This window comes from Leptodactylus fuscus, chromosome 2 (assembly GCF_031893055.1).
Source record: "Leptodactylus fuscus isolate aLepFus1 chromosome 2, aLepFus1.hap2, whole genome shotgun sequence".
In the NCBI taxonomy this organism is placed as follows: domain Eukaryota; kingdom Metazoa; phylum Chordata; class Amphibia; order Anura; family Leptodactylidae; genus Leptodactylus; species Leptodactylus fuscus.
In genome coordinates, this window is record NC_134266.1 from 74,397,269 (window position 1) to 74,411,636 (window position 14,368).

General features: G+C 41.0%; 1 protein-coding gene across 1 annotated transcript in view; it reads right to left on the bottom strand.

Annotated features, from left to right (window-relative positions):
• Nucleotides 1-245: 245 nt before the first annotated feature.
• DIPK2B (divergent protein kinase domain 2B) overlaps nucleotides 246-14,368 on the bottom strand; it is a 36,306-nt gene continuing 22,183 nt past the window's right edge. The window contains exons 3-5 of the mRNA XM_075262665.1: nucleotides 3,018-3,191; nucleotides 1,750-2,038; nucleotides 246-772 (exon numbers count right to left, since the gene is read on the bottom strand). Coding sequence (XP_075118766.1) covers nucleotides 429-772; nucleotides 1,750-2,038; nucleotides 3,018-3,191 — 807 coding nt within the window. The 3' untranslated portion in view covers nucleotides 246-428. The remainder of the gene's footprint in view (nucleotides 773-1,749; nucleotides 2,039-3,017; nucleotides 3,192-14,368) is intronic.

Genomic DNA, 14,368 nt, shown 5'->3' on the forward strand with positions numbered 1-14,368 from the left:
AAAGAGTCAGGAAAAAAAGTCAGAGCTTACAAGTTACCTACCTATAGGTGGCATCGGAGTGACTGTTTTTTCCCCTATTGGAGAACTAATTTACATACTTTGTCTCATGGAGCATTGCCTGTAGGGCTCCCTTTGCCAATTGGTATTATAGCAAGGTAAAATACACTTGCAGATGACATCTGTAGACATTGCATGAAATCAGGATTAACTACTATAATGAAGACAAAAAGCAGAGCTCCTCTACATAAATATATTATGAAATTACACAATACAGAATTTCAGGGCCTAAAAAAAGGAATTCTGCACATTAATTGTAATAAAAGTTTATGTTTGCTGGTGCTGCCAGAGAGTAATGGGCCATATTCCCAATACCCTATATCTTCTAGGAACATCTCAACACTGCAATAAGACATCATTAATGTTTCACTTCATCTCATCATTCTGTTGTATTTACAGTCTGGATATCTATATACGAATCTGGCATCACAGGTTCTCCAAGGTCTCAAAATCTCCATTAGTTCATTTATAAATCTCCGTGCCTCCAGGTCACTAGTAATGTTTTTTGTACAGTCTTGAAGAAGTTTGTTGATTTTCTCCTGGGAAGAATTAGGAAATTTTTCAGCTATTAAGTAAGGTAGAAGATCCTTACATACTAGAATAATATTCTGTCTCTCTGTAATATTGGCACAAGACGAAAGTATTGGTGGACACTCAGAGGATAAGCAGCTGAAAATATCAGTTTCTTCATTCTTCCTTTCATACATCGATTTTTCTGGAATTAGAAAATAATAAAATCTTAAGTATATAATATAGTATAATAGTATAATTTGAAGAATTCTAAAATTCAACCATTAAAAAAATTGTTTATATTCAGATGCTGAAATTATAGCGTTACATATTTGACATATTCATGTCACAAGTGAATGTATAAGGGTTAGTCTCAGTTTTAAAACTATGATTACTTAACAGACTGTGAAGGCAGATGGGGGAGGGGCTGTTTTTCCTCATAGCCTTACACACATCTACAAACTGGAAGGACTGAACACTCTGCTCAGCTTACGATGTAAGAAACGTCTTGTATCCACTTCTAGCTGCTTGTGTGATTACAGATGGGATATTATTCAGACACAGCAAGCAGCTTTACTGACTGTGTTCATAGAGTGCTCTTTTCCTGTGTCATGCCTGCACGGTAGATGCTAGAACTACATGTATTTGCAGTTCAGTATTCCTGTATCCCTTATTTGATAATAACTTGGGTATTTTTTTTGCTGTTGTACAGTTACTCCTGGCAGTATTAGATGTTAACAAGCCAAACTAGTTATAATAGATAAGAGTAGAGGCAAACTGCTCCTTATTGTACATGCTCACAACCCTAAAGGAATATGTATAATTTTCTTTAGACAAAATGGGGACACTAGCAGCAGAAAAACTGATAGCACTAGAGATGAGTGAGTACTATTGGAAACTCCCGTTTCGAATAGCACGCACCCATAGGAATGAATGGACGCAGCCGGCATGTAGGGGGTTAAGCGGCCGGCCGCCGGCAAAGTCGGCTTGCCAGCCGCTTCCATTCATTTCAATGGGTGCGTGCTATTCCAAACGGCCATTTCGAATAGTACTCGCTCATCTCTAGATAGCACATTATGTATGAAGACTTATACAGTCATAGAACCATGTAACATCATCACTATGTGGTATTATACAGGGTGGCCTGATATATTTAAGGTACCCATAATTCCTTCCACTTACCTTGCTGTTTGTCAATAATGCCCATCTTGCTTGTGTCTCTTATAAACAAGCGACCATCACTAAATATCCCAAAAGTAGATCCATCAATAGATGTGAAATAAAAGAAGTAATTTAAGTCATTGTCACTTAAATGCTGAATAATTTTCAGAAGCTGGTATGCTATGTCTGCTGCCACCTCCGAACCAGAGATATTGAATGATGTCAGTGCTTGAGTACTTGTGCTCATAAACAACCGTCCACATGAGCCTAAATAGTTTGAAAAAGGCCACCCCTCTGCTCTTGGGAAGATCTATAAGAAAAGTGAACACAAGAATCAAGCATGATATATTTCACACAGTAGCTATGCAGAAGGCATGGGCGCCACAGCCACAGGGACAACAATTGAAAAAAACAGGGACTAAAAACAACACAAACATTGTTTGCAATGGTAACAAATTAAAGAGGTTTTTATGGGTTATAAACTCTATATGACTGAATCCTGATGATACTACAATAGCCTAGAAGTAGTTATTTTCAAGGTGTTTTCTCATCTTTGTGCAGAACAGTTGTTTTAATCCTGCTAATGCTTGCTATGGATCAAATTGCCAATGTAATGGATTAAAATGATTTTGATTCCTGTACTTTCTATTTTCAGCTACCTAAATTCCTTTCATTGAAAGGTGTAATGAAGTGATGTAACTACTCCCTGTCTGCACTGACTACACAGATCTACCCATGACTCACTGCATAACCTGCTGTCTGCTGCCCAGCATGTGAAACATACTGATCTCAGAGACAGGAAGAAATAACGAAGAGAAGGAGCAGTAAAGCCATCAGGAAGAGCACAACCATGTATTTTGTGATGTTAAATACATCGATAAGGGGGAGATGAGGTCATGTCACTGCAGTGAAACTGACCTACAGACGTGCTGCATGTAAAGATGTGGTCATCTTATAGGATCCATTCACACGGAGGAAAATGGTGAGGAATTTGGTGTAAAATTTCAGCGCTGAAAAAAAGCCTCCCATTGACTTCAATGGGTTCCTTTTTCTGTTGCTGTGTACTAACTAACTTGCTTTTTGTATTATATGAAAGAGGAGATTCTCTTAAGTGCTAACTAAATTATTTCCAGAGATACCACTGGTAGAATACACAGTCGGGATTAGGATATTTATATGAAACTGTATAATATATATGATATCAATAAATAGAATTTCCATCATGTACAGTCTGGCGATATAGTACAATATGTAATTATATATAGAATAAAAAAATAGCTAAAACTTACCTGTAAGACAATTGGATATATATTAACTGAAAGAGTATACAGCAACCTCATTCTGTCCTTGTCTGTCAGGTGCGTCATATAGACACTGCCGGCATCAAGCACTTCACTATAGCGCCGAATTATTCGATCTAATAGTCGTTGTGAGGGGCAGCGAAGGAATTGAACAGGTAGACCCTAGAAAAGAAGCAAGAAATGTATAAAGATATAATAATAGAAGGTAAACAATCTAATTAAGAATATACCACTGACAATTAGCATTTTGTGGTGCATAAGCAGACTCTAATGTCAGTTCTCATATCTTACCTTCTGTATACATAGCGCAATCCAGCTAATAATACAGTACCCTAATAAAGTAGTTTTAAAGATGGAGTTTTACTTTAAAGGGAGTCTGTCAGCTGGAAAATCAATATCAAACTAATGACCGTACTTTGCAGGGCTGATTCCATACTTTCCAATGTTGCCTTTCTTACTCTGCATTGCAGCTCCATTCTCAGTGTTTTATTCTTATATAAATTAGGGCTTTAGGGAGGTGCCTTCTCTTTCTAGGGCTTTGTTCTCCTCTCCAGATAACCACCCCTAATTTCAGACAAAATGAGAGATGTTACTAAAACTATGGCAGGAGTCACTGGACTCCAGTTAGTGGTGGTTATCTAGAGAAGAGAGTGAAGCCCTGGCAGGATGACAAACACCCCAAAAGCCCTTTTCAGCTAATTTGTATAACAATAAAACACTGATTTTCATGAACATGGAGCTGTAATGCAAAATCACAAATGCACCTTTGGAATGTGTAGAAGCCGCCCTACAAGGTAAGGTCATTATGTTCATACCAATTTCCCTGCTGACAGGCTCCCATTATGCATAGTTATATTACAGTTCAATTCTGAAATGTGTTATAATTAAAGGAGTTGTTAATACTGATTCATAAAGTTTAAGAAAAAACATAGATTCTTGAAAAAAGTAAGATTGAAAGGGGCTCTATCATAGGGAAAAGTCATTTTTAGCTAAGCACATACTTGCATAGCCTTTAGAAAGGCTATTTCACACGCAACTTTTGTATGTAAATCGCCTTAGTAGTTTTTGAATAAGTCCGCTTTTTTTCATATGCTAATTAGCCTTCTCCATGCACCAAAAGTCTCACAGTGCACTCCTCTCTGCTATTCTCTATGTGTGAGCAGAGCGGCTGCTGTGCTAATGACTCATCTCCCTGCTCTCATACACATAGAGCAGACTGTACACAGAAACACACACTTCTGGAGTGCACGGAGAAGGTTAATTAGCATATGAATAAAAGCGGACTTATTCAAAAACTACTGCCACAATTTACATACAAAAGGTACGTGTGAAATAGCCTTTCTAAAGGCTAGGCAAGTATGTGCTTAGCTGAAAATGACTTTTCCAATGATAGATCCCCTTTAAGATTTACAATGGACATATAGTTATAGGGATATACTGCATATGTATGGAGTCACCCTATAAACCTTACCCCAGTAATACTACATAGTGATAATCTGCTCTTTAGATTAAAGGAATTTGTCTAATATTAAAAAATTAGGTAAATGCATAAAGTCGTATAATAAAAAAAATCTATACTTACCTGTTTGATGCCTAATGGCTTCGACTCCACCAATCCTCCCTGTCACTAAATTGTGTGATCAGCCAATCACTGGTCTCAGCGGTTATGGGATATCAGGATATCATTGCTGCAGCCAGGTAAGCAAATACCGCTGGGGAGGACCGGGAGCACTGGAGCAGTTACTGCAGGTGACTTGGACAGCATAGACATCAATGTAAATCGCAGGCCACTGTGACTTCTAATATAGTCGTGTGACAATGAGTTGCAAACAAATTTCCCATTGTATTTGGTCACGTGGCTTTTTATGTTCGGTGGAGTGTACATGGGGACCCCTCGGAATGGACTACCAAACAAATTTGTAAGCAGCGTGCAGTGAAAGCACACAGACCCCATAGACTATAATCCGCACCAGTCATGCAGACAGGAAAGCAGATTGTGAACTACTTTCCTGTCTGCATGTTCCCTATGGAGATCTCGTGGCAAGCACACGGACCCCATTATAGTCTATGGGGATCCATGTGCTTTCACTGCACAGCGCTTTCAAATGAGTTCAGTAGTCCATTCTGAAGGGTCCTCATGTCCTGATGTGAATGAGGCCTTCAGTAACCAAAGTAGTTTTATAGCCCTAGCCAGTAACTATCCGTGGACTTTGTCTGGTATTTCACTTTTGCCCTATTTAAGTGCCATTTATGAAAAATAAAAAACATCCAAGGGCTTTTTTTTTCTAGTCCCAGACAGCCCCTGTGGTATATAATTCACCAGTATATATCTACAAGTATGATAATACATTTGGTTAGTTCTATTTTAAAATGGAATAGATGAGATTTTACATTGACTTACTGGAATTCTCACCTTTAAAGCAGTTAATGTGTAACCAGCATTTATGCTGCGCTCTGTAAAATAAAAGTGCATCTCTGACTGATAGCGACACATTTTATGCTGTTAGGTGTGAACAATTTCCATCCCAAAGTAGACATTAACAAACTGACTTAGAAATGTGTTAAAATTCACAGTATTTCACCTTTTTCAATAAAATCTCCTATTTTTAAACTTTTAAGGGATTTATCTGTGTCATGAGCAAAGTGATTAGGTCATTACTTTGTAGAAATGAGAAGACGTCCAGAACGCTTTAGAAAGGACACAATCTCATTTCAGAAATGAATATTTATCTTGTGTGTATCGCAGGGTCCTCTCAGCCCTGCTGCATCGCAGGGGACATATCCTAGAACTGGCCTAAGTCATGTCCATAAGTGTTTAGTTAAGATAACTATTAGAGGAGTTTCATCACTTTTAGGGGGCATTCACATGGAGTAACGCCGGGCGTGTATCACAGCCGTACACGCCGGCGTTACGGCAGACTGCCGAGCACTTCCCATTCACTTCAATGGGAGCGCTCGTAAACACCGCTGTTACGAGCGCTCCCATTGAAGTGAATGGGAAGTGCTCGGCAGTCTGCCGTAACGCCGGCGTGTATGGCTGTGATACACGCCCGGCGTTACTCCATGTGAATGCCCCCTTATACTGATGACCTGTCTTTAGACTGACACATAGACCCAGGGGGTAGCTTGAGAGGGTGCAGTAGCATTGGGACCCAGGAGCCTTAGGGGGCCATAAGCCCTGGCATCAGTATTGAGATTGTAGCTTCCATCTGGCCCATAAACCAAGAAAACCCACACTAAGGTTTATTAAACTCCTTAGCAGCCGTAACCATCACTATCAAGAATTCACTATAGGGATGTGGTAGGGGGTCCCTGACAAAAGATTGCACCGGAGCCTATAAGACTATTTATATCACTGCTTAGACCAGTGCGTTGCAAACATCACACCCTGGGAAGTTGACGCATTGCCTGCCCGAGTTCTGCAGCTCTTCAAACACCTGCACAGCTGTCCCCATTCACTAGAATGGGCCTGAACAGCAAGTGGGCCATGTAACAGTACCATGTCCTTTTCAAACACCAAAATCTAGAAAATGCCTTTGATTGTAATATTATAGTTCAAGGGGTTATGGGAAAAATATGCAAATCTGTTTTCCAAGATTTAAATAGGAAAACTTTGCCTCTGCTTGCTGCCCTCTAGGGGCAGCCCCCTTAAACATCATGCATGACTTTGTCAACAAGCCTTAAAGGGATATTCCCAACTCACCTGTTCACCAACTTGCGGGCTGTGTGTTCTGTTCACCTCATGGTTTTCTCAGTAAATTGGTGGTTGGGGTTTCACTAGCTGTCTCCTAGACAAAGCCAGCTCTGCTACCTCTTTTCATAGCAGTACATGTTTGCAGTCAGTAATGAGGGATGGTTGAAAATAAATTAGCACAGCATCACTGGAAGATGCACAATATGAAGCTGATGTAGCAGTGCTGGATTTGATAGGTCATGAGAATCCCAAATTTACATGCTACAGGACCAAGAGTCAGCTTGCAATAAACTTCGTTTTAGGTCTATGTTTACATACAGAGGTAACAGACTCCCTGTCTCAGCCCTTATCAGCAAAATTCAATTAGCCGGCTGATAACTGGAAGAGGGAGATAAACGGCTCAGAAATATAAGCTGCTCCGAGCACTCGGCTCCCCCTCCCTCCTGAGAGCAGGGAGCTACCTCACTTGTCGTGGGTGGAGAGATAAGATCATCCCCAGGTCTGTGTAAATAATGAAGTGAATAATCTCAGATAATAGCCAAACAAAGCAGTTTTGATGAAGCAATGTTTTTAGGAAACATTTTAAATCCACACAAGCTAGCAGCCTAGATAGGATCCTTGAGATGGAACAACCCCTTTAATGCTATGATGTGAGGTTTAACGAAACTAGTTCCTGGCTGTGGACAGCGCTGTTTCAATTTGTTGGATCTCTTCAGCACAGCGTAGGGATACTAGCTTGGCAGAGTGAGAGAGACTATAGACCAGGATCAGGGAATTATAACACTCCCACAAAAATATTTAACCTGTATCTTCTAACTTATTAACTGGCCCCTGTGGGTGTTTAGGATGAGCATGAGTATGGTAGCCACAAATTCCCCTATTCCACAACACTACCTGTGCTTTGAGTCCCCAGTGTGAGAAAAGTGCATTACAAATGTTTGGCAGTCTCATCTATAGGATGAGACCTCCACCAATTCTGCGAAGGGAGGGCATTTTACCCTTGTTGGGAATGTTTCTGTGTGACAGCTCAGATAGAGGGAACCGGAGGACGGGAGTAGTAGTTGCAGATGATGTGCCACCTGATAGGCTGAGTACCCTCAACCACTCTCCCCAGCTCAACTCCAAAGCCGGACACTGATGAAGGGGATCCTGAAACACTACATGAGTAGTACTGGCAGGGGTCCTGGTTTCCTTTAAGTAGGTCCAGGATAACACCTCCTGTCATAGGACTCCTCCACACCTCCTGGCACAATGTCCAAAGGGCAGACAGTTGATCTCCCTGTCTCAAGGCTTTCTCTATAAGAGTCTTTGGCTATATATTCCTCCCCAGCTGCAAAATTCTCCCCATATCATGCCTAGTGGACTGTAATATGTCAGGGCTATACCAAGTGTAGTAGGTGTACAAAGTGGAAACTAACAGGGAACATGTATGAGGGAGAGCTGCAGAACAGAGACATGTAACATAGAACATGTACAAACATAACCCAGAGGCACAAAGACAAACTCAATAGAAGCAGGAGCACTCTGGGATGCTGCAGCCGTGGTACAGTGCTCGGAAATCTCTGGCACTCCCATTGAAATTAATAGAGTGTGGTTGTACCTACGTCCACCTGGGCTATATTCACAATGAGGATAAAACACTCCATTCTAAGGATTGATGGGGTGTCAGTGGTTGGACACTCATGGATCAGTAATTTTATCCTCCATCTTATGGATAAAGGATAAATATTTTTAGTGGCATAACTGGAATATTATTTAGACAATGTACAGTACAAGGGTATAAGGGATATAAGGGTATGTTCACACGGCAGAATTTGCATTCTGCATGTGAACACTTCTGCACTGCACCGGCATTCAGTCGTGGCATTCTGCTCCGGATTAGGCCCGAAGAATGGGCCTAGTCAAAATACACTCTAGAAAAAACTCAGTGTGAACATACCCTAAGAGCTCTTTGTTATTGTACCTGATAATAAGATGCACCTAGGAGAAGAATATTTAGAACCAAAAGGTTTAATATTTTGAACCAATTCTTGAACAACCTCTTTAAGAATAATGCCCCACAGTATAACACAGTATAATGTTCAATGGTGGCCTTCATATGTTATAATGTTCCATAGTGGTCTCCACACACAACATAATGTTCTATGGCAACCCCCACACCCTATAATGTCTCACAATAATCCCTCCACACACAGTATATTATCTCATATTGTACTCCATACAATAAAATGTCTCACAGTAGACCCTCTACACAGTATAATGTCCCATAGTGACCCTTCCACACACTATAATGCCTTATAGTTAACCATAAGAACCTAAAATTTGTGGTGTTTGCCACCCATGAACTATTATTATACTGTATGGTCTCTTCAGGGAGCTCAGGATAGGTGAATAACATTGTTTATCATTAGAGATGAGCGAGTAGTATTCGATTGAATACTACGGTATTCGAAATATTTGTACTCGATCGAATACTACTAGCTATTCGCAGTAAATATTTGATTCAGAGCCAGCGTTGATTGGCCGAGTGCTATACGTTCGGCAAATCAACGTTGGTTCTGCAGAAGGCTCGTCCTTGCTAGTCAGGTGAGCTGGCAGCTTGCTGTTCCAAGCGAACTTACTTTTTCTCATAGGAATGAATTGACCAGCGTTGATTGGCCAGTGTACAGTATTCGGCCAATCAACTCTGGTTCTGCCGGAGGCTCGTCTGTGAGGAGGCGGAGTCTAAGATCGGACCACAGCAGTCTCCATTGTGGTCCGACCTTAGACTCCGCCTCCTCACAGACAAGCCTCCGGCAGGACCAGCGTTGATTGGTCGAATGCTGTACACTGGCCAATCAATGCTGGTCAATTCATTCCTATGAGAAAAAGTAAGCTCGCTCGTAACAGCAAGCTGCCAGCTCTCCTGACTAGCAAGGACGAGCCTGCGGCAAATCAACGCTGGTTCTGCAGCAGGCTCATCCTTGCTAGTCAAGAGAGCTGGCAGCTTGCAGTTACGAGGGAGCTTACTTTTTATCAGTGCAACTGCAAGCGCTGTGCAGTTAAAGCGCAAGGACCCCATAGACTATAATGGGGTCCGTGGGCTTTAACTGCACAGCGCTCCTCCTAAACACTCTCCTCCTGCTATTTGTGGACTTAGTGACTCTCCTTTAGTCGAATAGTGGTTTCCCCTGAAACGAGAATTTTTTCCCATAGACTATAATGGGAATCGAGTAGTCGAATATTGAGGCTCTACTCGAAACGAATATCGAATATTTCACTGTTCGCTCATCTCTATTTATCATGTTTAATCCCCTCTCCTGGGCCTCTGCTCATTATACCCTGGGGTCCGAAGAGAAGGCAGAGTATAATAATGTTTTTTTGGCGGCGATGCTGTACTAGTGCCAACTTGATTTTCAGCACTTTCATTTTATAATGCATGCTGAATTTTTCCCCCCACTTTGGATGGAGTGTCTTATAAAGCGAAAAATATAGTATATAGCAAATATATTGCACTGTTACTTAGGTCCTGTGTAGTATATTAATTAGGCAGTGTATGGTCATTATTCCATAGACATCTATCTAAAGACAATATAAAGCACTGTTACGTTGTATTTAGGTATTGCATTCCATAGTTATTGAGAATTATACTGTATCCTACTGGTATAATCATATGTACACTATATGAAAGTATTATTTTAAGTGTTAAGTATTCTACATTGTACACCATATGATAGGGTTCCAACAGTCGGGGCCACAAATATCAGGTCATCATTGTATATAGGTTAGTAAGAGAAATGGTCAGATAGAAATAAAGAATAGTGCATGGCTGAATGTTCAGACTATACAAAGGGTCTATTTGTCCTCATATATGATGGAGATACATAGGTTTCTGCATTCTCATACTCGCTAAGACTCAGATCGGACTGACCCATCCATTTCATGGAACCTCAGTCTGACATTGCTAACATTACTCATGACTTGACTGAAAATGTCTTCTGCAAGATGAACAGAAATATTCATAGGTGACTTGATTCTATAAGTGTCGAATTCCAGATGCTTTAGGTGTACTATGGCAAATACCCAAGCTTTAGAGCTGAACAGTTACAATAAGATTTTAGATTTTGCTTAGTGTTTGTATTTCAAAAATCAATCCATATGTTACAGAAAAACGGAGTTTTCAACCATAATAGTGGAATGAATTACTTTAGGAAATTTTGGATCACCTCAATCTTTCTACATGCCAGCTGGCGCTCCTCTAGTACATCACAGACAGGCAGAGAGGCTGCAATGTACTGTACTATGGTGTTTGTAGATAAATAATATCCCCACTGGCTGTGCTACAAGATTATTATGTGCTCCGCCATTTCCTTGCAGGCACTCCGGAGACCTTGGGTCTAGTTATATTGTACACTTCATGATGTGTAATGTTGGAATGGTTTTGCCTTTTTTTTTTTTTAAAGCAGCTTTGCCTTTCCAAACATCCTGCAGAAGTTTGAGTGACCGTATCATATGTAGTGAATGGTGGACTAACTGTTATTGTTGGTGCTATTCCATTTCATATATTGCCTATTTTATTTTTCTCACATTTATATATAACTGTATTGATGCCAAGTGTTCTCTCGTAACAGAGATGATCAGGGGCAGATTATAATAAGGATGAAATGTGCGGTTTCCTGGGGACCAATAATAATATAAAACGGTCTTACCATATTCATACAGGGGTCAGGGTGCCAGGTGTCCGATGTTGCACTCACCCTAAAAAGACCCCTCCGAGACCCTAACAAGGGCAGTCCGTAACTAGCCTCAAACAAACGCCCTATCAGTCCCTATGTACATTTCTCCTTGTGGGCCAAAAGAATCATCAGGGGACTACCTGGCTAGCTAAGTAGCCAAAGTCAATGCTAATGCCCTGTAAGAGTCAATATAGCAAAGACTTCCATATATACACTGACATTACAAACAAAATGGCTGTCTACTTAGTAAGTTGACTGGATGTTGTGTACACCCGACCCATTATAATTCTCATTAGAATCCCACCTTGTAATCTACTGGATCAACATCCACCAATACATTAGATTACTGTTTCTCAGCTGTCTCAGCCCTCACACCAGAGTAACCGTGCTTATGTCTGTATGTCATTATACTGACGTGACCCACGTGACTGCATATACAGGCCTCAGTAGTCCCTGACATCAGGAGGCTGGAAAAGGCACAAAGGGGATGTGCCGGAGCCCAGGAGAGGTGAGTTAACACTGTTATGTTTGCTCATGTCCTCAGGTCCTCCACTTATTGTACTCTAAGAAGACCACAGAGTATAACAGAATTTTGTGTCAAACCCCCAAACTTTTGTGTGTGGCCAAAACTAAAATTTGGGGAAAATTTGCATTGAAAACCATTTTGTCATCCCTATGTATGTGCTATTATAGCACATTATACTGTTTGGAGAAGCTACTGTGACACATAACACTGTGTGGAAAGACTGCTATGGAGCATTATACTGTATGGGGGCAACAATGCGATATTATACTGTGTGTAGGATCTAATATGGGACATTATGCCATGTGGAGGGGCCACTGTGGGATATATACCGTGTGGAGGGGCCACTATGGGACATTTATTATACTGTGTGTAGAGCCACTAAGGGATGTTATTCTGTCATGGATCTTTAGTGTGAATGGGTGTGCTGGGGGTTTGTGCTTTCTGAGCAGCCCTGGGCCCATGGTACCCTTAATCTGCCCCTGGATATGATACTTAATGTACACAGTAACGAGTGCTCTTTTTGAAGATAGCCAGTGGGACAAGCAGCTCCTTTGTGTGGTGTAAAAGACAAATACCATGTAAAATATACTTTCAAGGGTGGACTAGATATTACAAGAGATGTGCACTAAGATGACTCTGTGAAGCAACACATCATAAACCATAAAAAAATTAAATTTAGAGTGCACAAATAAGATAAGATAAGATAATCCTTTAATAGTCCAACAATGGGAAAATTTCAGTGATACAGTTTCATAGATGGTACAGTAGTATATAACAAGAGAGAAACACATACAGCTCATGGCAGATAGAGGAATCCTAGGAATCATAGCAACTAAAAAGGAAAGAAACAAAGACACACTGCAGGATCATTTAGTTCTCTGTGTGGAGTGATGTTAATAATACAGCCCGACCGTGGTTGGAGGACATGAGGAGGGGGGTCACAGCATGTAGATATAACAGGCAAAAAACGTGTTTTTTTTTTTGCAGAGGTGGGGGACATATGCAGCTATCATGATAACATGTGGCAGTTCCTTTGGTAGGTGGTGAGATCTCCTGCTCACAGCTGATAGTTCAGTATCTTGCATCAGCACTATTATCCATTAACCACAAAAAAATGCCCCAAATATCCTTCATCACAAGCCCTCCTCTTCCTTTCTTCTTACCACTGTGTTCTACTGCCCAGAGAGGTCTGAAGCCATCCAGGTAGACAGGGTGCTGCTCTCTTGCCAAGCTTCCATAAACACATGATTAGGTGGGTGATGGTAGGTTCCCAGGTTGTAACAGAGTCCCACGTGTCCATAGTAAAAGAAAGAAATACCAGTCAGCTGTAGCATCTTCACATATCAGCAATAGACGCCAAAAATCATCTCCTTGAAAAGAAGAAGTCCACACTTCCATGTAGGTTTCTCCTCCATGCCACATGGTGTCCATGCTGTCCTTAGCTCCTGGGGGGATGGTAACAGGCACATGTGCACAAATCCAGGTCTTGAGTCATTGTCCATGCTTAACAATAGAAACAAAAGGAACAAAATACTCCACAGGATCTTCCATTCGATTTATAGTTGCTAATTCATAGTGCTAGTTTGCTTGGTTACAGGATTCTTGAAGATACAGAGCAAAAGAGAAAAATATGGCAGTAGATCATTAGAAGTGGGGGTAAGTGGGAATAGCCAATTGGCGATTTGCAATGAGTAGCATAGAAATGACTGTCCAACTGCAGGAAGACGGTAAAACTGGTTAGGAGACTTGCAGAAACTGAAGGTCAAGACATCAGAGATTGATGGCAAACTGCCAAGTGTGTAGTGACTCAGAGACTGTTGGAATCCTAGTTGGACTCCAAAGTGACTACCGGCCTGGTCTGTAAGAGACAGAAGCCTAGAATGCCCTGGGGCTTAAAGAAGTTACGTGGCCTGCTAAAAAATTGTGACTATGTCCTTTAAGACAGATTAACAACACCCATGTGTGACCTGTATTACAGGAGTAAATAGAGACCAGCCAGATTGTGGACATAAAATGACACAAAGGAAAAAGCATTGCCTCAATACACGCGTAACACTGTGTACAAATAAAACCAAAGAAAGGGACAGTATGTGATACTATCTACAACTGCTGGAATATAGCAAAAGAATACACTGAGACTATACTGCTGCTGTGAACATCCACCCTGTGGGTTATAAGTGACTATGGACATATGTCCTGTAGATTACATCTGGTGGCCATCCATACTGATGCTGTGGATAACTGCTGGGGCATCTGTACTTCACAAAGGACTGAGTATTATAAAGACCGCATTCTGTGCAAGGACACTCTTCTGGCCTGTGATCTCTGCACTCAATGACAGACTGTTTTGTAACCACCAAGCCAATTGCCCCTTGTTAATACAGTCCTATGAAAAAGTTTGGGC